The sequence below is a fragment of the Oncorhynchus tshawytscha genome, linkage group LG33, assembly GCF_018296145.1.
Source record: "Oncorhynchus tshawytscha isolate Ot180627B linkage group LG33, Otsh_v2.0, whole genome shotgun sequence".
NCBI lineage: Eukaryota > Metazoa > Chordata > Actinopteri > Salmoniformes > Salmonidae > Oncorhynchus > Oncorhynchus tshawytscha.
Genome location: NC_056461.1, coordinates 17,907,676 through 17,931,858, shown reverse-complemented (window position 1 = coordinate 17,931,858; position 24,183 = coordinate 17,907,676). Strand labels below are relative to the sequence as shown.

At 43.5% G+C, this 24,183-nt stretch overlaps 1 protein-coding gene across 3 annotated transcripts in view; it reads right to left on the bottom strand.

The window, feature by feature from the left end:
• Positions 1-24,183, bottom strand: part of LOC112234449 (voltage-dependent N-type calcium channel subunit alpha-1B-like) — a 213,817-nt gene that overhangs the window by 60,784 nt on the left and 128,850 nt on the right. For 2 of the 3 annotated variants that reach the window (XM_042311164.1, XM_042311163.1), the window contains exons 9-18: positions 23,002-23,091; positions 19,885-20,103; positions 19,534-19,646; positions 19,113-19,225; positions 18,317-18,448; positions 5,705-5,777; positions 5,293-5,410; positions 4,869-4,936; positions 4,652-4,758; positions 2,202-2,264 (exon numbers count right to left, since the gene is read on the bottom strand). In XM_042311164.1, coding sequence (XP_042167098.1) covers positions 2,202-2,264; positions 4,652-4,758; positions 4,869-4,936; positions 5,293-5,410; positions 5,705-5,777; positions 18,317-18,448; positions 19,113-19,225; positions 19,534-19,646; positions 19,885-20,103; positions 23,002-23,091 — 1,096 coding nt within the window. The remainder of the gene's footprint in view (positions 1-2,201; positions 2,265-4,651; positions 4,759-4,868; positions 4,937-5,292; positions 5,411-5,704; positions 5,778-18,316; positions 18,449-19,112; positions 19,226-19,533; positions 19,647-19,884; positions 20,104-23,001; positions 23,092-24,183) is intronic. The other variant, XM_042311165.1, reaches the window with a different exon arrangement.

Sequence of the window (24,183 nt, the reverse complement as noted above, 5' to 3'; positions counted from 1 at the left end):
TCATCTGAGACATTCTCCTCAATGATAAGATGACTTAAACTCTACAGTGGAAAGTCTACACATCAGAGTTATTGGATTTACATGGAATTGTTGTTCAATTTAAATGTTTGAATCGGAAATTATTCGTGATGGGATGAAATGTGATTTTAGCTTCTAAAATGTGAGATTTGGGTTTTCGTAAGTTTAGGGCTCTGCTCAATCAGAGGATGTGAGGACGGCGGTCTGATGTCAGAATGGTTCAGATAATAACTACAGAACGAAGCCAACATCAGCGTGAGCTTTGGTTGCGAATGGTATGAACTTTGAACTCTTATTCACTACAGAAGTGATACCTCCTAGCCATTGAGTTAGCAACACTAGCTGCAAACACAGGTTAGGAAGGAACGGACAGAGTATCCCATCTACCACACAACGACGTTACTACAACGTATTCAATATACCAGCAGAGACATTCTTCAAAGGACAAAGGACTCGGTTGGGCAACACGGCCTTCCATCTACCACCAACCTACCGAAGAGCAGCTCAGAGTAAATATTTATTGCATTTTCCTTTTCCAAATGGGCGGTAATTTAGAATGCATAAGATTCTGTATTTACGATAGCACAGCTTCACCCTTTGTTCCTCAGTCTTCCCACTCTTTCGCTCAAACGCAGCCCCTTTTCTTTTGTGTTTCTTTAGCTGTCATATCTGTTCCGCCCGCTAGGGACGTTTTCCTTTATGACGTAATTTGTAATCAAGTTATGATTTAATTATGTGTATGTGTAATTCTGTGTGATTAGTTAGGTATTTAGTAAATAAATAATTAAACCCAATTTTGTATTGCTGATTCAACTTGTTAGCCACAGGGTTCGTGCAGATAACCAAGAATTTACAACTTTCAGATGAGACTGAATTAAGATGACGATTAATATTGACTGCTATTGATGTAAAATATTACTAGGTCTTTAAGAGTTTATTTGGAAGATAACAGCTCAATAAATATTATTTTGTGGTGCCCCGACTCTCTAGTTAATTACATTTACATGATTAGCTCAATCAGGTAATATTAATTACGGATCAATTATTTTATAGAATAGCATGTCATATCACTTAATCCTGCATAGCCAAAGACACAACATACGCATAGTAAGACAGATAAACAAGCAACAGACAGACAGGCAAATAAAATATGCAAGTCATAGGCAAGTACAGTAAGAGAGACATATCAGTCACACACAGACTTGTTGGTGAAATATGTGCTCTTGTTATGAGAGGTAAATCACAGTGAACATGAAAAAAATACACACACAAACTCTTACACACACAAACACACAAACTCTATCTCACACACACACACACACACACACACACACACACACACACACACATACACACACACACACAGCGAGAGAGAGAGACTAACAACCACCAGCACCACACCACAACATTTAGACATAGGTGTTGTTACTAATTGGTAACAAATGATAACGAAGTGTCAGGTAAGGCTAAGTCAACAATTCAATCGTCTAGTATGGCAGACTACCACTTGGCTACTGTACTATATAGTTTGGCCCTCACTCATAGTGTGTTGAAAAAGAGAAACCGGGGCATAAAAAAACAGAAGCTGTAAAACTGCCAAAGTGCCTGGGGAATTGACTGAGCACAAGGACATTATATATTTATATAGAAATGATTCACTCTCAAGCTCAGGTTATACTCTCATCACTTCAGGCATCAACACAGTGCAGACGAAACCCGGCGCTATGCACAATTACATATCCAATATTCAGAAATACAAACACACTTTTACAGACATGCACACATTTACAAGCACGCATTTACAAACACACGTACACACTCTCTCTTTTGCCTTAACTTCAGCAAATATGACAAGTGTCATTATTTTAAATCTCACTCTATAGTGACAGCCACCAGTGAGCCACCAGTGGATTCTCCAGTTTCAAACATATCTCAACACTGGGAGGAGTCATGGAGAGAGTGATGAATAGACGGATTGGGACGGCTAGGTGGAGCATGAGGCTAAAGGAGAGATGGAGAAGTGGATGGGGTGAGGAAGAGGGGGTGTTAGAATTGGAAGGAGGGGAAAGAAGAGAGAGGAGCAAGGCAAACTGGGGGAGCAGAGGGAGGCAGGTTTGGGGGAGGAGATGGGGGAGGAGAAGAGAGGGGGGGTGAGAATATTTTAACAGAGAGCAAAAACTCACGGTGAATGTACGCTGGAGACGGACGAGCTGCGAGAGAGTACATCTCGATTTTGCTTTACAAAACTGCACATGCAGAAATAAAACAAAAAGACAAATAAAAGACAGGAAGGATAAGACAAGCCAAAAAGATGTGGTGGGGAGAGGTGGAAGTCAGTCAAACTCATCCATAAAGTGTCTGTCTGTCCACCTGTCCCCTCCACGATCATATAGGACTAGTCTAACAGAGCTACAACTACAGTAGTGGTTAACACTTCAGCAGTGGGAGTAGTGTACACTATACAGTATAGATAGTTTGTAGCCCTGTAATACTGTACATACTGCGGTGAAGCAACTACCAGGGGTGGAATAGAAGCAGATATTGTGGAAAAAATTAAAAATAGGATCTAAACCCCTTCACTGAAGTGTTACCATTCTGGAGAAAGTCAACGTAATGAGAGAAATGGCATCAAAGTGGATTTACAAAGTTCAATAAACAATGGGTTTACAAAGCCTTTCAAGTGTTAGCGTGAATTTTTCAATCAAACAGACAATGGTCTTCGTTAAAAACGTCATGATTACTTTTGTGAATAAAATATGATTATGGATTCACTTCATCAAGAGTAAAAAGATTTGTAAAATTGCACATTATGCAGATATCATAATAAAAATAATAATAATAATAAATAATAAATAAAACATTCTCTCAGAAATGGCCTGTATCAACACAGCTTTGAAATAGACTAACAAATGTAGCAGATTGCATTATCTTCATTTAGATTTTTGTAAAGTAGAATGATTAAACCTTAACGTTAAGGTTTAATCATTCTACTTGACAAAAATCTAAATGAAGATAATGCAATCTGCTACAGAATGTAATCTGTTACAGCATGTAATCTCTTACAGTATGTTATCTGATACAGCATGTAATCTGTTACAGTATGTAATCTGATACAGTATGTTTTCTGATACAGTATGTAGTCTGTTACAGTATGTAATCTGATACTTAATGTAATCTGCTACAGTATATAATGGCAAATGCATCTTCAAAAGTAATCATCAGGATTTATACAGTAGGCTACTGTCAATCTAAATGTGCTTATTTATTAATATTATCGGTATACCTAGAACTAAAATCTGTCTTAATTTGGTCAGATGCTCATCTGTCATTGAGAGGTAAATTATTCATTATTTTTAATGATTTGGTTTCTTAAACTAACCACCATTCTGACCTGGGCCCGTATCCACAATGTGTCTCTGAGTAGGAGTGCTGATCTAGGATCAGGTCCCTCCTATCCATATAATCTTATCCATTAGGATCTTAAAGACAAAACTGATCAGCATTCCTGCTCTGAGGGTCTGCATCAATATGTGCCCTGGTCATTGTGGTCACAGTCAGGACACAGAGGCCATGTCATATCCATCTAATAAACCATGTGTCCCACCTGGGCTGAGACTGACGTTACTAATGCATGGTCATGTACAAACCAATGACTTATTGACCGTCAAAATGTTTTGTCAATATTCGTTATGTTCTCAATAGAGGGCCAAGCTCATCTCTCACTTAATACATAATGGCATCCTTAATGCCTAGTGATGAATTAGTCCTAAAGCCAATACCAGTGGTGAGAGGGCATGGCTGTGTGGTTAGATACAATAACTAGGTTACAGGAGATTGTTGATGTTGACAATGTTCTGACTGACTCCCTCAGACTCCAGTAGATGACTCAGTCATATCGATGTTCACTAAAATGAGAGCGAAAGGCCCGAGGAAACGAATGCTGATTGGAGATCAGTTTCAGATCAAGCATCCACTCCTGTCAATATCCAATTGGTGATGTATACGACATTGGCACATATAGGTAATAGGGTGCCAATTGAGACATTGTCTGTGTCACCTCTTCCACCTCAGTATGGGAGGAGGATAACAGAGCGGCTCCCGGTTCTGTAAGGCAATCATGGCCAACATTACAACGCAATTGGGGGGATATTGCCATAGACGGGGGAAAGAGAAGGATGGTAGTCAAAGCTCACACGTAGATAGAAACATATACACAGAAGTTTACAGTTTAGTCATTTAGGAGACACTTTGATCCAGAGCGACTTACAGGAGCAGTTAGGGTTAACAGACAGATTTTTCACCTAGTCGGCTCCGGGATTTGAACCAGCGATGTTACAGTTACTGATCCAGTGCTCTTTACCAATAGGATCCAGTGCTCTTTACCAACCTTCCGCCCCGTAGACATGTCAATCATGTAGTTAGGAGAGGACAGAGGCAATATCACAAAAGAGCTACTTTGAGAGACAGTGTTCAGAGCCAAGACACCAACATCAACAGCACATTGACAAAGGGCAGAACCAGCTATATCTGATACTTCACAAAATAACGACAGGCTGATGTCAGAATGGGAGGGAACACGGAAGGAAGAGACCATGTTTGGAGAGCACAGGGGGGACTGGAACATTAGACTTACACAGCGATGGAGATGTTAGCTGCTGACACGGGGCTGACCTCCTTCACCTCCATGGCCTTCTGCAGGGCCAGCTTCTTATTGGCTTCTTCCTCCTGCTTCTCCTCATCCTGGACCAATAAACCAGAAGGGATGGGTAACCAAGGGTCATTTTATTCAGAAAAAAAAACAGAAAAGGTTCCCAGGGTAGGACATGGTTCCTTGCGTTCCTCAGCCTTACCTTGGTGAGCTCCTGTGCATTGGCGAGGTTGTCGACGGCGATAGCCAAGAAGACGTTCAGGAGAGTGTCTGGTTGGAACTAAACTCAGGAAAATACTTGACACAACAGTAGTGGCTTTCACGGCTAAGCCATGGTACATTGCAACCAAACACTTTGACCATCAGCAACAGACTAGATGGCATGCCATTAAAAAGGGTTACAGTATCACTCACACTCAGAATTCACTGGGGGAAACCTTCTAGGGGGGTCCGGGAGCATTCCCCCCCCCAGAAATAAATGTTCAAAATGTACAGCTCTCATTGCAGCACTTCTCTCCAGTGTTTTTTCATGACATGAGATATTTCTATTTCACTCTATAAATGCTTCATGCAGATGAAATCTCTGATATCCATGCAATGGCACGACTTAGGATCAGAGAGGATACAGTTTCCAAAGAGTGTGAGGACGATGAAGTAGACCGAGGAGAACATTCCCCGCCGCACGCCCCCCTGAGACTCAATGCCATGATACATTACTGCATTCCAATCCTCGCCAGTCAGAATCTGACGTTGATCATAGAGAGATGAAGAACACGCAAATTATTCATAATAAATTAACAAAATATTGAGTTAATACTGCAGCATCAAACGTTCGGCCGTTAATGACTTTCAAAAGTCTAACACGGGCTAATAGAAAGATGAGTCATTTGGAGACAAAGAGTAGACCACTACATTCCACTAATTACAAGCTATCTTTGTTCGACACACAATTCTTTCAACTAGTCCAACATTCCAAAGGAAACAGCTCCAAAGTGAAAGTTGGGTAAATAAAAGGACAGAAGTAGAGACAAGGTGTACCTGGAAGACGGTGAGAATGGCCGCCGGGAAGGTATCGAAGTTGGTCGTCGGTGTCTCCTCTTCGAAATTAAACCTTGGAGAAAGAACAATGAAACACATCAAGTCAAACTGAAGACATCTGGCTTGAGAGTTGACAGAGAGGGCGTTCAGAATCAGATACATTGGCTTCCATCCAGGTTGGAGTGTAGTGACCCTAGTGGTCACAGCAGATGAAATGTGACAACAGAGCACAGCGCTGTATGTGAAACACAAATCAAATAGGAATTTAATCAAGGCAATATCATCAAACAAACTGGGTCAATGTGTGGTTGTGTATAGAGCTATTATAATGACATTTGCAGTCATTGGATATGCTACACCAACCCTGAATTACTGAAAGTCTGCCAACTGACATCAACTGGCAGGCATACTCTTTGAAGTAAAACCTGCTCTAACTAATTCAATGCAACAACAGCTTTCCATTATGCCGTGTCTCAGTACACATACACATAGCATGTGCACCGTAAGCTTCAAAACATGTTTTCTGTGTATGGAAAGGATTCCATCAAAAATACCCACACATTACAACAACAGTCAAAGAGAAACGCTGCATTGAACAATGATTGATTTCCTTTACTTTTATTGTTTGAGTGGTTTCTGTATGGAGATGACAGGACAGTATTATGTGCACATATGTGTCCCCCAGTGCGAGGTTCTAAGGCTTCAGGTGAGGATTGGTCTATAGGAGATGGTTATGAAGGTTGTTTTATATTACAGTAATGAAGTAATACAGAGCCATGGAACAACAGGAGACACAAGTCACCAGGGAGGGAGCCACACAAGTCACCAGGGAGGGAGCCACACAAGTCACCAGGGAGGGAGCCACACAAGTCACCAGGGAGGGAGCCACACAAGTCACCAGGGTGGGAGCCACACACGTACCAGGGAGGGAGCCACACAAGTCACCAGGGTGGGAGCCACACAAGTACCAGGGAGGGAGCCACACAAGTCACCAGGGTGGGAGCCACACAAGTACTAGGGAGGGAGCCACACAAGTACTAGGGAGGGAGCCACACAAGTCACCAGGGAGGGAGCCACACAAGTCACCAGGGTGGGAGTCACACAAGTCACCAGGGAGGGAGCCACACAAGTACTAGGGAGGGAGCCACACAAGTCACCAGGGAGGGAGCCACACAAGTCACCAGTGAGGGAGCCACACAAGTCACCAGGGAGGGAGCCACACAAGTACTAGTGAGGGAGCCACACAAGTACTAGGGAGGGAGCCACACAAGTCACCAGGTACGGAGCCACACAAGTCACCAGGGTGGGAGCTACACAAGTCACCAGGGAGGGAGCCACACAAGTACTAGGGAAGGAGCCACACAAGTCACCAGGGTGGGAGCCACACAAGTCACCAGGGAGGGAGCCACACAAGTCACCAGGGAGGGAGCCACACAAGTCACCAGGAGGGAGCCACACAAGTACTAGGGAGGGAGCCACACAAGTCACCAGGGAGGGAGGTACTAGGGAGGGAGCCACACAAGTCACCAGGGAGGGAGCCACACAAGTCACCAGGGACAGAGCCACACAAGTACTAAGGAGGGAGCCACACAAGTACTAGGGAGGGAGCCACACAAGTCACCAGGGTGGGAGCCACACAAGTCACCAGGGAGGGAGCCACACAAGTACTAGGGAGGGAGCCACACAAGTCACCAGGGAGGAGCCACACAAGTCACCAGGGAGGGAACCACACAAGTCACCAGGGAGGGAGCCACACAAGTACCAGGGAGGGAGCCACACAAGTCACCAGGGAGGGAGCCACACAAGTACTAGGGAGGGAGCCACACAAAGTCACCAGGGAGGGAGCCACACAAGTCACCAGGGAGGGAGCCACACAAGTCACCAGGGACAGAGCCACACAAGTACTAAGGAGGGAGCCACACAAGTACTAGGGAGGGAGCCACAGAAGTCACCAGGGTGGGGGAGCTAGGGAGGGAGCCACACAAGTACTAGGGAGGGAGCCAGTCACAAGTATTAGGGAGGGAGCCACACAAGTCACCAGGGAGGGAGCCACACAAGTCACCAGGGAGGGAACCACACAAGTCACCAGGGAGGGAGCCACACAAGTACTAGGGAGGGAGCCACACAAGTCACCAGGGAGGGAGCCACACAAGTACTAGGGAGGGAGCCACACAAAGTCACCAGGGAGGGAGCCACACAAGTCACCAGGGAGGGAGCCACACAAGTCACCAGGGACAGAGCCACACAAGTACTAAGGAGGGAGCCACACAAGTACTAGGGAGGGAGCCACAGAAGTCACCAGGGTGGGAGCCACACAAGTACTAGGGAGGGAGCCACACAAGTACTAGGGAGGGAGCCACACAAGTCACCAGGGAGGGAGCCACACAAGTCACCAGGGAGGGAACCACACAAGTCACCAGGGAGGGAGCCACACAAGTACTAGGGAGGGAGCCACACAAGTCACCAGGGAGGGAGCCACACAAGTACTAGGGAGGGAGCCACACAAGTCACCAGGGAGGGAGCCACACAAGTCACCAGGGAGGGAGGGAAGCCACACAAGTACTAAGGAGGGAGCCACACAAGTACTAGGGAGGGAGCCACAGAAGTCACCAGGGTGGGAGCCACACAAGTACTAGGGAGGGAGCCACACAAGTACTAGGGAGGGAGCCACAGAAGTCACCAGGGTGGGAGCCACACAAGTACTAGGGAGGGAGCCACACAAGTACTAGGGAGGGAGCCACACAAGTCACCAGGGTGGGGAGGGAGGGAGCCACACAAGTCACCAGGGAGGGAGCCACACAAGTCACCAGGAGGGAACCACACAAGTCACCAGGGAGGGAACCACACAAGTACTAGGGAGGGAGCCACACAAGTCACCAGGGAGGGAGCCACACAAGTCACCAGGGAGGGAACCACACAAGTCACCAGGGAGGTACTAGGGAGGGAGCCACACAAGTCACCAGGGAGGGAGCCACACAAGTACTAGGGAGGGAGCCACACAAAGTCACCAGGGAGGGAGCCACACAAGTCACCAGGGAGGGAGCCACACAAGTCACCAGGGACAGAGCCACACAAGTACTAAGGAGGGAGCCACACAAGTACTAGGGAGGGAGCCACAGAAGTCACCAGGGTGGGAGCCACACAAGTTCTAGGGAGGGAGCCACACAAGGGAGGGAGCCACAGAAGTCACCAGGGTGGGAGCCACACAAGTACTAGGGAGGGAGCCACACAAGTACTAGGGAGGGAGCCACACAAGTCACCAGGGTGGGAGCCACACAAGTATTAGGGAGGGAGCCACACAAGTCACCAGGGAGGGAGCCACACAAGTCACCAGGGAGGGAACCACACAAGTCACCAGGGAGGGAACCACACAAGTCACCAGGGAGGGAGCCACACAAGTCACCAGGGAGGGAGCCACACAAGTACTAGGGAGGGAGCCACACAAGTCACCAGGGAGGGAGCCACACAAGTCACCAGGGAGGCAGCCACACAAGTCACCAGGGAGGGAGCCACACAAGTCACCAGGGAGGGAGCCACACAAGTCACCATAGAGGGAGCCACACAAGTCCACAGCTCCAACCTTCTCATCACTCCTGGTGTGACGCCTGAACTCCATGGTATAGTGCAGAGAAACTTGGGTGTCCCAACTGGCACCTTATTCCTTTTCCCTCGGTCAATAGTAGTGCACTATAAAAAAAAGAGGGTTCCATTTGGGACGCAACCAGAGAACGAGGACAGGTAGAAGAGACCTGAGCATCCGAGGTAGTTTTGGAGTTTATTTTTCATGTTCTGTCTTCCTCTGCTGTGTGTCAGTAGCTGTGACTATAGCCATGAACTATAATAGAACATACACGTATCAATGTCTTCTGAAGCCCCCATTGATGTATGACCACAAGCTTACACAAAACAAGACCGGTCCAACTTCTCCATGACAAGCAATACAAATCTCAGTGGAATAGAGGCTGAAAACAGATACATTTAAATTGATGAAATAAACAATATAGATTGTCAGAAAATGAAACTCGCTCAAGTATTTTAAAATGTATCCTGCTGTCACTTTAACCCTGATTACACAACTGCCACCAGTATCACATTCATTGATTGGTACTGATACTGACCTTGTCATATAAAGTGTATATTCTCGTGTGTATTTATTCTATTCTCAGGTGTACTTTATTATTTCTCTTGTGTATTTCTTTATATGACGTAGTATAACCAACTTGTTAAGGAAGAGATTGCAAATGTTTCACTATGCTGTTTACACCTGCTGTATCCTGTACATGTGACAAATAAACTCCGATGTCATTTTACATTTGATTCTAAACTTTGTGTACACAGGTTGTGATTCACTGTAGCAGCAAACACATTCACAAGGTTATCCAGGTCAGTTGTATGACCTTACCAATCCCACGCACACAAAGGAAAAATGCTCTATCAAGTCGTCAAGAACCCCAACCCCATGTTCAAATGACTCCCTGCCTTTTGAGGAACAATCCTGACAAAACCTGAGTCTGCAGTCTCGAAACTGAAGAAGACGCGACAAAGTGAGAGAATGAAAGGTACATTGGCGTGATGTATAGTTATCCCACAGAACAAGAAGAAGAAAACACCAACGGACAGATACATGCTACCTATGACCATTCACTGCTAACACAGTAAAACACTGACCATCCCCTGCGACCAACTGATCATGTGTCTACATTTTATACAGTACATGTGTGCAGAGTCAGACAAGATGCACATTTTCATAGGAGTGCTGTTTTTCAAACAGTATCGTCAATGGTTTAACAATAGCTCCAATGAAAACACTGTTGATTGACTTACCTTGGCACCTGCAAAAGCCATTACATACAGTCATACGCATGTCCAAGTATGCACGTGTGTCATTTGAGATGGGCATTCAGGATGGGCTTTCTCAATGCTGAGTTGTGTTTTCCCCTTACCCTTTGAACGCTCGGAAATTCTGACAAGGTTACACGATAACCCCAATGAGTTATTATAAATGTATTACTAGATAGACTTGCAATGTACACTTAAGAAATTGCTGTGGTAGAGATCGAACTAAGTGTGATTGAAAGACACTGGCGTAGCACAAACTCCTGTAGCCCTCCAAGGCGGGAGCCCATGATCTTTGGGGACCCCCATTCTTTAGGTTTAGGTTTTTTGGTTGGGGTGCCCCCGGAGGTCGGGCCCCCCAGATAGCATATGAACATATCATAAGCCATAAAATAAATGTGTAGAATTACAGGAAATGTACTTTGAAAGTTCAACATTTTCTCTCAGCATCATGTCAAATGTGTAGAATAGCAGGAAATTAGCTCAGATATGCTTGAAAGTTGAGACAATCGTTGTCCGGCAGGGACACTGTATTTTTATTTGTAAAATAAATGATTTTGTTGCATTATTTGATCTTCAAATGTATTTTGGGGGGAATTTTATAAGGGAAAAGATTTGTGGTGGGAATTTTTTTAATACTTTCAATATTATTAAGTTCCATGTCTGCTCTATGCCCATAAATGCCCTTGTCCGGAGCAAAGGATCCCAATTGTAAATCTCCAAAAAAGTGTTTAAAATTCTAAAAACTGTAGATAATGGATATTAACTGAAAAAAGATCTTATGTAGTTTCTTGCAATAGCCCTCTGTGACTTATTTCTCTCAAAACTGTGATTCCAAAGAAATGTGTCCAGAGATTTGGGGAACTGCTGCTGCTGCTGCTGCTAGCCTACCTGGTTAAATAAAAGTTTTTATTTTTTTATTTTTTTAACTCAGACTGTCAGACTTGTCAAAAATCCTAAATGAAACAGGAATGAGCAGGGCCAGCTATACCATAAGGACCCTTTATTCATGTCTCTACATTTCTTAATCATGTTCTCAATACATGCAACAAAGTTCTCTACTTTTGATAGATTTAAACAAACGAAATTGGAATCAGCATGGTCATAACCATAAACTGTCAACTCCATCTGGCTGATAGAATATGAATTTCGGTCCAACTATGTTACATTTAATAAGGTTTTAGAGTCAAAGCAACTACCGTGTATACACCTTGAATGAAGAAAATGCTATTTTTGTCAACTCTGTAAAATTTGTGTCTAACTTCAGCTATGTTTTTATTGGGGATTTTCAAATGAATCATTTTCCATATTTTATAAATGTTTGAATTAAACTTTTATTTTTAGAGGCAAAAATATGTATGTTCTGAGTATCTGTTTTCAACTCTGTCACTGTCAAAATGTATTGGTCAATATTCTGAACAAATATTTGTATCACTGTTCGGCAACATATGCTTAAACAACTGAAGTATTTGTTGTGCTAGAACTAAGGGACAGTGTTTGCTTTATAAATGTTGTTTTATGTTCTAAATCTAGAATTACATCCCAAAATGCTAACGAAATTATCCCTGGAACTTTTTATAGTGCTAAGGAAAAAAAAGGCGTTTGGAGATTTGTATTACATATTTGAATAATATAATGTTAGAATTAAACTATCAAGGCCTTTAAACATTTGTTGGACAATAATTGTACAAATGAAATACCTTTCAGAGGGTCTGACAGATTGATATAAAGTTAGTTGCATTTTATGAAACAAAATATATAATTAATTAGGAGGTTGTTCCTATACATAGCTGATACTTTGGTCTATCAAAATATATATTTCAAATGTTGTTAATATTTAGACAAATATTTGTATAAATTTGTTTGAGACTGTCCCGTCTTTCAAGAATCCCTGAGCTATGAACAGCAAAATTTTCTCTCAGCCTCTTGGCAAAATGTGTAAAATAGCCTGAGATTAGCTATAATTCTGCATGTTTCTCTCTACCCTGGCTCGGACCTGCGATACGCCACTGATGGAAGAGCATCAGAATGGAAGTGATGGCGTGAGGACAAAGCAGTAGAGGAGCGGTTGGATTGGGAAGAGGGCAAATATGGTTACCACAGCAACCAGCTTTATAAATGACTCCTGATATACGTGCTTAGAGAAGTGGTGGTGGTGGTGGTGTGTGTGTGTGTTTGTGTGTGTGCGAGAGATAGTAAGTATAGGGGTGGTAAGTTCAATCAGCTGGATAGTCCACCCGCAAATATGTAGCCGTGGTCTTTTCCATCGTTCCCTCTTTCTCTCTCTTGGTTGGCAAGATGAACCTAGGCTGCACACCGGAGGCAGTGACAGCCGCAGCATGCTCTGGGGCCGATGTGCAGACCTCCACAGTGTTTACTCTGATAATAGGGATTTGATGTTGTTTCGCTCCCACAAGGCATCTTCAGGGACTTCATTTAATCAATCCTCAAACAGAAGCTTGTGAGAGCAGGCTCTGACACAACGTGATGTGCATCTGGCTCTGCTCTGTGGAGAAGGAGAGGAATATGCTCTAGTTTAACACAGGAAGGGATACAGAGTGCGGCAACAGTCATCTAGACTAGAGTATTTCCCAAAAGCATGTAAGGAATATGATGTGTAGCACACCTATAAGGTAGCAGGTAGCCTAGAGATTAAGAGCGTTGGGCCAGAAACCAAAAGGTCACTGGTTTGAATCCCTGAGCCGAAGAGGTCATAGGCACTTAACTGTAATTGCTCCTGTAAGTTGCTCTGAAGAGTGTCTGCTGAAATGACCCCAAAAATATAGAACACCATCTCTATCTAATAGAGGAGGTAATAATCAGATGTTAATATGAAAAAAACTAATTCCAACTGCATTATCTTTTTAAAAATCTTATCTTTCTGACCTACCCATTGTTCGCATTAGCATTTGATTTGAGCTTCTCACATATCCCCTGCTAGCGGTGATGTCCTGCAGACATTCAAATCTCTGCAGAGCAGGAGACTGCTCTCTCAAATGGTTTACTTTCCCTTCCTCCATGAATTTTACTGAGAGATTTGTCTGGGGTTGGCTGATAGAGGTGCAACTGCTGCAGTGTATAATCGCCTCAATCATTAACTGTCTGAGTATAGATATTGAAGTCTGTTTATGCCTTGTCTCTGTCTCCCAGGTGTTTTTACATGGAATCTGGACACAGGTGGATAGCATACGACAAGAACAATGGATCCAGAGTCATCCATTAACTGAAAAAACAAGTCGTTTCGTGCAACAGCCCTCTGCGACTTTAACCTTTTTCACGAGAGTTCCTAATATCTCTAACGGTCGCCCCAGCGTGAGTTTTTTTATGAAAGTGATGTCAAACTGCACTCACTGTTCCAAAATGGGATTGTTACACAACGGGACAGTTAACCCACGCTGCCTTCAAACCAAGGCATGCTGCCTGCTAATTATCTATAAGCTATGTTTCAACTTGTCAATTTCAAATAATTTTCTAACAAGTTTTATTTTCAAACAACATTTCAAACAACATTGTGTTCCACCTCCTCATTAATTCATTAAGAAGTAGCCCATTTCACTGTTGTGGACTATTTATGTTTGAGGCTTTACTGGGTCGGACAGACTTCTCTCTTCGACAAGTGCCAAAGCACTTCCCCAGTGTTTCCCCAGATCAAGTATGTAGACATTTGTGCATCTCTAGTCAGGGGGCCTTGCACAAACTTTTCCCCCTGGCACATTTTCTGGCTGGCGCCCGCATTGCCTTCATTGTTGTTGGACTTTGGACATGTGTGCATTCCTATCAAAGTAAGTGCCTTATTTTCTGTAAATTGTGTTGTCTTTTCTGCTGTAGCATACTGCATGTACAGTGACTTCGGAAGGTATTCAGACCCCTTGAATTTTTCCACATTGTGTTACGTTACAGTCTTATTCAAAAATGTATTAAATAGTTTTTTCCCCTCAACAATCTACACACAACACCCCATAATGACAAAGCAAAAACAGTTTTTTGGAAAATGTAGCAAAAATAAAAAAATAAAAAATGGAAATATGACATTTACGTAAGGATTCAGACCCTTTACTCAATACTTTGTTGAAGCACCTTTGGCAGCGACTTTAGCATTGAGTCTTCTTGGGTATGACGCTACAAGCTTAGCACATCTGTATTTGGGGAGTTTCTCCCATTCTTCTCTGCAGATCCTCTCAAGCTCTGTCAGGTTGGATGGGGAGCGTTGCAGCACAGCTATTTTCAGCTCTCTACAGAGATGTTAGATCAAGTTCAGATCCCGGCTCTGACTGGGCCACTCAAGGACATTCAGCGACTTGTCCCGAAGCCACTCCTGCATTGTCTGGTCTGTGCGTTTAGGGTTGTTGTCCTGTTGAAAGGTGAACCTTCGCCCCAGTCTGAGGTCCTGCACACTCTGGAGTAGGTTTTCAAGGATCTCTCTGTACTTTGCTCCGTTCATCTTTGCCTCGATCCTAACTAGTCTCCCAGTTCCTGCCGCTGAAAAACATCCCCACAGCATGATGCTGCCACCACCATGCTTCACCAGAGGGATGGTGCCAGGTTTCCTCCAGACATGACGCTTGGCATTCAGGCCAAAGAGTTCAATCGTAGTTTAATCAGACCAGAGAATGTTGTTTCTCATGATCTGAGTGTCTTTAGGTGCCTTTTGGCAAAATCCAAGCGGACTTATGTTCCTTTTACTGAGGAGTGGCTTCTGTCTGGCCATTCTACCATAAAGGCCTGATTGGTGGAGTGCTACAGAGATGGTTGTCCTTCTGGAAGGTTCTTCCATCTCTACAGAGAAACTATAGAGCTCTGTCAGAGTGACCATCGGGTTCTTGTTCACCTCCCTGACCAAGGCCATTCTCCCCCGAATACTCAGTTTGGCCAGGCGGCCAGCTCTAGAAAGAGTCTTGGTGGTTCCAAACTTCTTCCATTTAAGAATGATGGAGGCCACTGTGTTATTGGGGGCCTTCAATGCTGAATACATTTTTTGATACCCTTCCACAGATCTGTGCCTTGACACAATCCTGTCTCGGATCTCTACAGACAATTCCTTGGACTTCATTGGTTGATTTTTGCTCTGACATGCACCGTCAACTGTGGGACCTTATATAGACAGGTGTATGGCTTTCCAAAACATGTCCAATCAATTGAATTTACCAGGGTGGACTACAATCAAGTTGTAGAAACATCACAAGGATGATCAATGGAAACAGGATGCACCTGAGCTCAATTTCGAGTCTCATAGCAAAGGGTCTGAATACTTATGTAAATAAGTTATTTCTGTTTTGTATTTTTAATACATTTGCAAAAATGTCTTAAAAACATATTTTTTTGCTTTGTCATTATGGGGTATTGTGTGTAGATTGCTGAGGACATTTTTTCATTTAGTCCATTTTTGAATAAGGCTGTAACGTAACAAAATGTGGAAAAAGTCAAGGGGTCTGAATAATTTCCTGAAGTCATTGTATCTCTATGGAGCAAAATGTATTTATTGTTTTATTCACGTTTTCAAGTACTGGGGACAAATCATGCATTCCGATTCTTGCGTAGATTTGATGTGTGTAAAATACCTTTTTGAAGGTTGTACTGATTATGATGAGCTAATGCTAAGCTAATTGCCAGCTATGTGTGGCACCATGTTTATTGACATCATACAATGAATTCACTCAAGTGTCTGTCGGTCGGACCTCTAGAAAGAGGCCAAGTTCTAGACTTGGAATAATGAGTTGGATGACGGTGCCAAAAAAAAATCCCATTCGGAGCTCTTTTTTTCCCAGAGTTCCAGTTGTCTTGCACTGAAGTCAGATGTTTTGAACGCGGTTCCCAGTTGTTTTAAACGCGGCATCAGATTGTAACTATGGTACCTCAGTGTTTCCAGCTCAGACCCCCCTTTCCAGGGTTTTATTTTTATTTAGCTCATAAACTTCTCCTGTGTTTGTCCCCCATTTATTGATAAATCCCCCATGATAGTAATATTTCCTGCATCATATCCCCCCACAATACATTCAGCCATTTCTACTTCCCATAGACTTGACACCCCCTCACAAATTAAATGAACACCCCGACAAACCCCCTAAAATAGTTTAAACAATACAGTATCTTGCGACTCTGTTCAGCTTTTGCACTACGGTTAGGCAAAGCAGTAGGCATGCATTTGTATTGTATTTTTCAGGCAATGGGCGCAGCCATCTTTGACTTAGTTTATTTGCGTTTTATAGTGAATGGCATTCTGGGATTAGGGAGATTTCGCTTGTCAAACTTAAACAAACATGTCTGCCATCGTAAATAATTTAGCTACTGTTAGCTTAGCAGACACGCATCTCATTTCTAAACAATATTTCTCCCTTATGCTCACCAGAGATGTGGTACATTGTAAACAGGTCTGGCTGTTAGGTCACTTAAACTTCTGTTTAGTTTTTTTGTCAGCACAACCTGTTATTTAGACTGGTTTATGGAACGAGTTTAACAGTGGATGTGTTCCGTGTGATGATTGGATGATGAAGTTCGCATTTATCTTTTACAATAAAAGGTGAACTTGAGGAAGAAAGTTGTGAAGACCTTTATTTCCCATCAGCACAAAACATTGTTTAGTTGCTTTTCATACAACACTGCTGTTTAGACGCATTTGTTTCATCACACGTTCTGTTGCTACTGTTCCAATCACATATTTGCGATGATACGTTGCAGGGACCACTCAACAATGATCCCAAATATGTGATCGTACGCGTCAAAAGGTTAAAGAATATTCTCAAATCGGTGATTCCTAAGATTTGGTCAACTACGTCAAATTTGTCTAAAATCCTAAATGAGTCAGGACTGAGCAGGGTCAGCTTTTAAATAAGGACCCCTTATTCATGTCTTTACAAGTTCTCTACTTTTGATAGATTTTAAACAAACAATAGTGGAATCACCATGGTGCACGTCATGGAGCGTTTTCACACAAATCCATCAGCCCAGACTGTAGTGGCCATTATGACAGAACTGCCCAGTTTAAATTGATCATGGCACCATGGGAACACTCTCTCTTTATCCCTCCAAACAACCCAATGGGAACGCAGCATCCGTCAATGCTGTCACTCTGGGAGATAAGTGAGAATATGACACTGGAGTTTCCCTTCAGTGCTCTTACCTCTTACATGCTACAACGGAAACGATATAGCAGGTAAGGTCACTCACCTTGACTCAAGGGAGACACAACAGCATTGGCCGCTGAGGTAAAAATCTAATGACAATGTAAACACTGTGTAAGAGACTAAAAAATTAGGAAGGTATTTTGACTGGCCTCTGGCCTAAATTATAAACAGTCCTACCTGATGGTGTGTTTGTGGCTGTCGACAGGCAGAGCTGAGTTAATACAGCAGAGCACAGATCAGGAGCTGTCATTGTCAGCCGAAGACATGGGGTTTACACAGCCTTGTATCAAAGCTACACCGCTGTGGCAATGTGTCTGACACCACTGCACTGCTGGGCCAATGTGCACTGCTGGGCAATGTGTCTGCTGGGCCAGGGACTAGAGAAAGAGGGGTATGGACTTGGGGATGGTTAGGGGGGTGTGTGTGTGTGTGTGTGTGTGTGTGTGTGTGTGTGTGTGTGTGTGTGTGTGTGTGTGTGTGTGTGTGTGTGTGTGTGTGTGTGTGTGTGTGTGTGTGTGTGTGTGTGTGTGTGTGTGTGTGTGTGTGTGTGTGAGCTGTGGAGGGAGATTAGGAAACAGGACCAGAGAGGAGTCAGGGGTGAAAAGTTAGGGGCCAAGGTTCAGGTTCCATGGAGGAGTGTGGAGGGAATACTCACTGTCCTCCAAAAAGTTGCATGCCCAGCAGAGCAAAGACCACAATGAAGAGGAAGAGGAGGAAGAGCAAGCTGATAATGGACTTCATGGAGTTGAGCAGAGACACCACCAGGTTCCTCAGGGAGTTCCAGTACCTGGGGAAAACAGAGGGAAGAGAAAGGAAGAAGAGAATGAAGAGAGAGAGAAAGGAACGGAGAGATAGAGAGAGAAAGAGAGAGAGAGAGAGAGGGCGATAAGTGAATGGACAGGGAGAAAAAAATGTCCTATATTGTTGTGAATCACAGGATTACTAATCCAGTGAGTATAAATGACTGCTACCTAACTGTAGCCTTTTCCTGCAGTCAAATAACCTAGTGTCCTCATGGGTGGAATGTTATTCATATTTTTCATAATTACATAATTAATAAACTTTTTTTGTCATTTTTTTTGTTAGTCTTCTGTGATGAATATAAAGTGTAATATTGGGATTCAAACTCTAAATTGAATACCTTTCAACTCTATATCTGACATGGTACATGAGGAGTCTTCTTTTTTTTAAAGTCCATAACCACGTGTGTGAGGTGTATACTTTTGTTTCAAAGTAGATTTGTTTAAGACTGTGTTTCTTACCAAGAAACACTGTGTGACCCTGATTTAGCCCACTAAAGGAAAAGTTTAATAGGATTATACACTGACAGAGTGGGACAATATATGCTTATTGATGATTCTGAACGCATGTTGATATACTGTACGAGTGTCCACGAAGTGAGTGCAAGCGTGTGTCGGCCTATGTGTGGACTCAAATGTGTGTTCACTCACTTGGTAAACTTGAACAACCTGAGCAGACGAAGAGCCCTCAGTACACTAATGCCATAGGATGCCCCTGGTTTGATCATCGACCACACCACCTCAAGTATACTCCCTATTATCACCTGTAGAGACGAGGAGAGGAGAAAAGAGGAGAGGAGAAAAGAGGAGAAGGGAAAAGAGGAGAGGAGAAAAGAGGAGAAGGGAAAAGAGGAGGAGTGGAGAAAAGGGGAAAGAACTACTGTAACAAAGTAGCTACTACTTGCTACTCGGACAGCAAATCACTGTCACTGTCAATGAATCAATTCAACATTTCATTCTCGTATTAAAAAAAGAATGGATCCAGTGGCCATGTGAGTCAGGTTAAGTTAGCATCTGAAATAGAGAATAATTAGCTCTTCAAGGTATTCCAAAGGCATTTATGGTGACTTACACCAAAGTCGAAGCAGTTGAAAGAGGAATGGAAGTAGTTCCTGGCTCCCAGGCCGTACATCTTCAGGCTCATCTCAGACAGAAACAGACCCAGGAACACAAACTCTGCCAGGTCTGGGGTTCCAGGGGGATGGAGAACACATGGAAGGCCATTATTGATTTAATTCGGCACCTACCGATAATCATCCATTCGATAATGAATGTAAGTGTGAGCGTGTGTATGCTTCTGTGTGTGTGTGTGTGTGTGTGTATGCTTGTGTGTGTGTGTGTGTGTGTGTGTGTGTGTGTGTGTGTGTGTGTGTGTGTGTGTGTTCCTAATGACTACATGCACATACACGTGTGTGTGACTTACACAGGGCAGTGGTGAGCCACTCGGGTTGGTCATAGTGGACGATGGCCACACACAGTGTGTTGAGCCCCACCAGGCAAAGGACTGTCCAGTAGAAGCTCTGGGCTTTGACCATGCGACGGATGAAGAAACGCATCCTCCTCTCCTTGCGGCGGAAGTAGGATGAACTGTCCAGCTTCATGCTCTTCACGCTGGCCCGGCCAAACGGTGAGCCCGGGGGAACTAAGGGGAAGTAGGTAAAAGAGTGAAGTCATCACAGAAAGGTGTACAACGCCATCCATCACGTCCCTTTTACAAAAGGGATTTCCTGTTCATCGGCATGATCATCATCATCATCATCATTATTATAATTATCATCATCGTCACCCTCATCCTCGCCATCATCGGCAAGTCTAGGGTGATTTGAACATTATATTACAATATATTTTGAAATAGTTTACAAAAACAATTATATTCGCATTCAGCATTAAGTTTGTATCTCTGTATCTGAGGCGGAACCGTACAAGAATATTCTGGCTATTTCAGGCTGTCATCAAACCCAGAAGCTCCATACTTAGACTCCACCTCCTCTGCATTCCACCTGAATAAATCCCAGCTTCTTTGCTGATTAAAGAACTTCACGGCTAAGACTAAAAAGTCTAACACTAAAAATGTCTGAGACTAAGGAGAAAGTATCTAAAGAATCAGAAGGAAGAAGAAGCCATAAAATAACTGGAATTTTCCACTCTGAAAAGATACATGTTTTGCATTTCAAGGTTGTAATCTGCCTCAATGGGAGTGAAATCAGATCTTGAGACGAGAATAAGAACAAGTGAAATGTTAGATTTGACTGCGTAATAATGCATGTATCCCCATGACAGTCATTTAGATGGAGAACAGCCACAGGAGGTTGTCAGGAGAGGAATCCAGCTGGTTCCGTTAATATGAATGCACTCAAATGGGTTCAGTTATCATGCTTAGGAGCATTTCCCCCAAAGCCAAGCAATTACATATTTTCTTCTGTGCCGCGGTCTGAATTTAAATAATGAAATGAATTTAACTCTAATTCCAATATGCTGGAGGACTTGTACAGTATAATAAGAAAAGTTAATTACACCTATTTTCCCTCAAGGTGACATGCTACAAAGAATCAGTAAAACAAGCAAAATCTTCAAAAAAAACCTGTTTCCTTGTATAACAGGTGTTGTTAGTTTATGTTACGTACCAGAGAAAACGGTAAAATACATTGAGGCATAATAACAATGCATATGAGGATAGGAAAACATTTGAATAGGCCAAAGGTCAGCAGAGGGTGAAAATTAGACATATTACCAACAGCCTAGATATGGTGCAAGCTGTAAGGACAAGCTCAAGAAGTTATTACGTAAAAGGTCAAGGGTCAGCCTTCCCAACAAAAACTGGGAGGTTGGCTCAGTCAGATAAGGTCAAAGGTGGAGGTTGGGGTCAGTCCAGGGTTGCCAAGCAAACATTTCTAGCCCAATGACCTATCAAAACCCAGCCACAAGGCAGCAACAGAAAATTTGCCACATTTATCCAATAAACCCCTTTTTCTATAATGTTATCGAGCGAATTAAGAAGGATTATCAGCGTAATTTGTAACGATGTAGGCTAAGAAGCAAAATGAGGTTTTCCATCATAATAATGATTGTGAGCTTAAAAATATGTCACAAGAGAAAAGAGAATTTGCCCTCATTAAACCCGCCAGATCAATTCCCATCAATGGATGTCGATTTCACTGGTTTTGACTGCTTTGATTAAGCAATAACGCCCAAGGTGTGGTACATATCCAATATACCACGACTAAGGGCTGTTCTTTGGACACAGCCCTTATCCATGTTATATTGGCCATATACCACAAACCCCAGAGGTGCCTTAATGCTATTATAAACAGGTTACCAACATAAATAGAACAGTAAAATCATTTTTCTGGTCATACCCGTGTTACACGGTCTGATATCCCATGGCTTTCAACCAATCAGCATTCCCTTTTGCGCATGTGCATAACTACAGCATAACCATGCTGAGCTAGGTTGCACTGGTTGTTTTCCAGTGCTTGTCATCAATTTATCAGCTCTAGCGTGTTAATATATATATATATATTTAAAATAAAATAAAAATTACCCCCTTTTTCATGGTATCCAATTGCTGGTTGTTACTATCTTGTCTCATCGCTACAACTCCCATACGGACTCGGGAGAGGCGATAATAAGCCATGCGTCCTCCAAAACACAACCCAACCAAGCTGCACTGCTTCTTAACACAGTGCGCATCCAACTCGGAAGCCAGCCACACCAATGTGTCGGAGGAAACACTGTGCACCTGGTGACCTTGATTAGTGTGCACTGCACCCAGCCCGCCACAGGAGTCGAGATGAGACAAGGACATCCCTTCCGGCCAAGCCCTCCCTATCCCGGACGACGGACCTCCCCAGAGTCGACCTGTCACAACTCTCCTTCCCTGGTAATAGAGAACAGTAAAACTCCAGCAACATGGGCGCGCCAAACCCAGCATTCCCTTCAACCATTTCCTAAAAGCCTCTAAAAGTATGTGTGAAAAATAACAGTGGTGGCACAGCTCAAATCAGAGGGCCAGAGGAAAATGTGCAAAAGTGCCCTAGACCACTGTGCCACCCGGGAGGCCATGTTAATATATTTTAAGGAAAAATGGTTGGGAATAGATGTCTCCATAACAACAATCTAAATAGCCTACATACAACTGGTAAAGGTGTCATGAACTGTGCGCATGCTGCTTTTTCTCCGTGACTCTCAACCTGTGCTCTCAACACACACACACACACACACACACAGCCCCCCCTCACCACTCACTCACTCAGTAACAGCCTGCTCACTGCCTGATAATCAGGAGCAGCTGGTCCCAGTGAAATATATACATATATTTTTTAAGAGAAATGGCATGGCGGTCGTGGTACAATTTAGAAGTAGCCCATACACCCGCAACCCGCGACCAATAGATTTTCACCCGCGACATCTGATTTCAAAGTAGCCCAATTTGGCAAGAAAACCGCAGACATGGCAACCCTGGGTCAGTCCTGTCTGACAGTTGAGTCTGGTCAGTTGAGTCTGGTCAGTCAGATAAGAGTACAGGACAGTTGAGTCTTACCAACAGAGGACATGTCAGTGAAGTGATCTTCTCCCTCCTCAGCACCGATCAGCTCATTCTTACTCTTCTTGACCTTGCCTCGCTTCAACACTGCACACACACAGCACAGCAGAGAGGCAGGAGTAAGGATATGTACACACACATACACAAATACATGCAGGCACGCAAACACACGCACAAACACATATGCATGCACAAACACACACAGCCCCCCTGTGTGGGCTAATTGGATGCTATGAATAGTGGGCATCAATCACATTTTTCATTCTCCGATTCTGCCTTCCTCTTCAATTCATGCAGCCTTGGAATGAAAAACGTCCGCTCATGAATGTGATCATCACGTGACCTTCAATGTCACAAAAGACGGGGCTTTTCTGAGACTTGCAGCCCTTTTAGAATGTAGAGGTCTTCCTCAATGCTCTGCTCTGAGGCCAAATCAGCTCCGCTTATCTTCTCTGTGAATGAGGATCGGAGCAGTAGCTCAACAAACTGGAGAGCTATGAGTCAATTGTGAAACAGAGAGAACTGATATTGTGTTTAGTAGAACGATGGGCAGATTGAGAATGCTTCAACATTTGTATCTTCTCCTATAAATCCATTCCATCATTTTTCTCCATCCCTTTAAGCTATACTGGCTCTGTCAGAAATGTTTGGCATTCTGGCCAATGCCCTCACTTGCCCTTCAACATAATTTAGTCAAATCAACATTTTTAGCTCTAACAACACATTGAGGGGCATTTCTCTGGCAGTGAGCTCAATCATTTTCATCCCTAGCATGTAACTAATGTATTAAATGAAGGAAGGCAGGTACTGTCATTTAGACAAGTGGTACTGTCATCTAACCTGAGAAGTGTGTGTGCGTGTGTCTGTGTACATGCATGATTGTGTGTGTGTGCGCGCGTGTATTGTACAACCCTAATCCAATCAAGACATCCCTCTAAATCCCCCTAATTAACCCTGGCTCCCACACCAGACCTAATTGTATGAGATTATGGGCCTATCACAACATAAGGCTATAAGGGGGCTGGGTGGAGCGATAGCAGGGACATGACTGCACTCCAGCTGGAGCAGAGACAACCGCCCATGTCGGAGAGAAGAGGAAAGAATAAGAAAAGAGAGAGAGAGAGAGAGAAGGGAAATAGAGAGAGAACAAGGAGAGAACCGCCCATGACACAGAAGAGG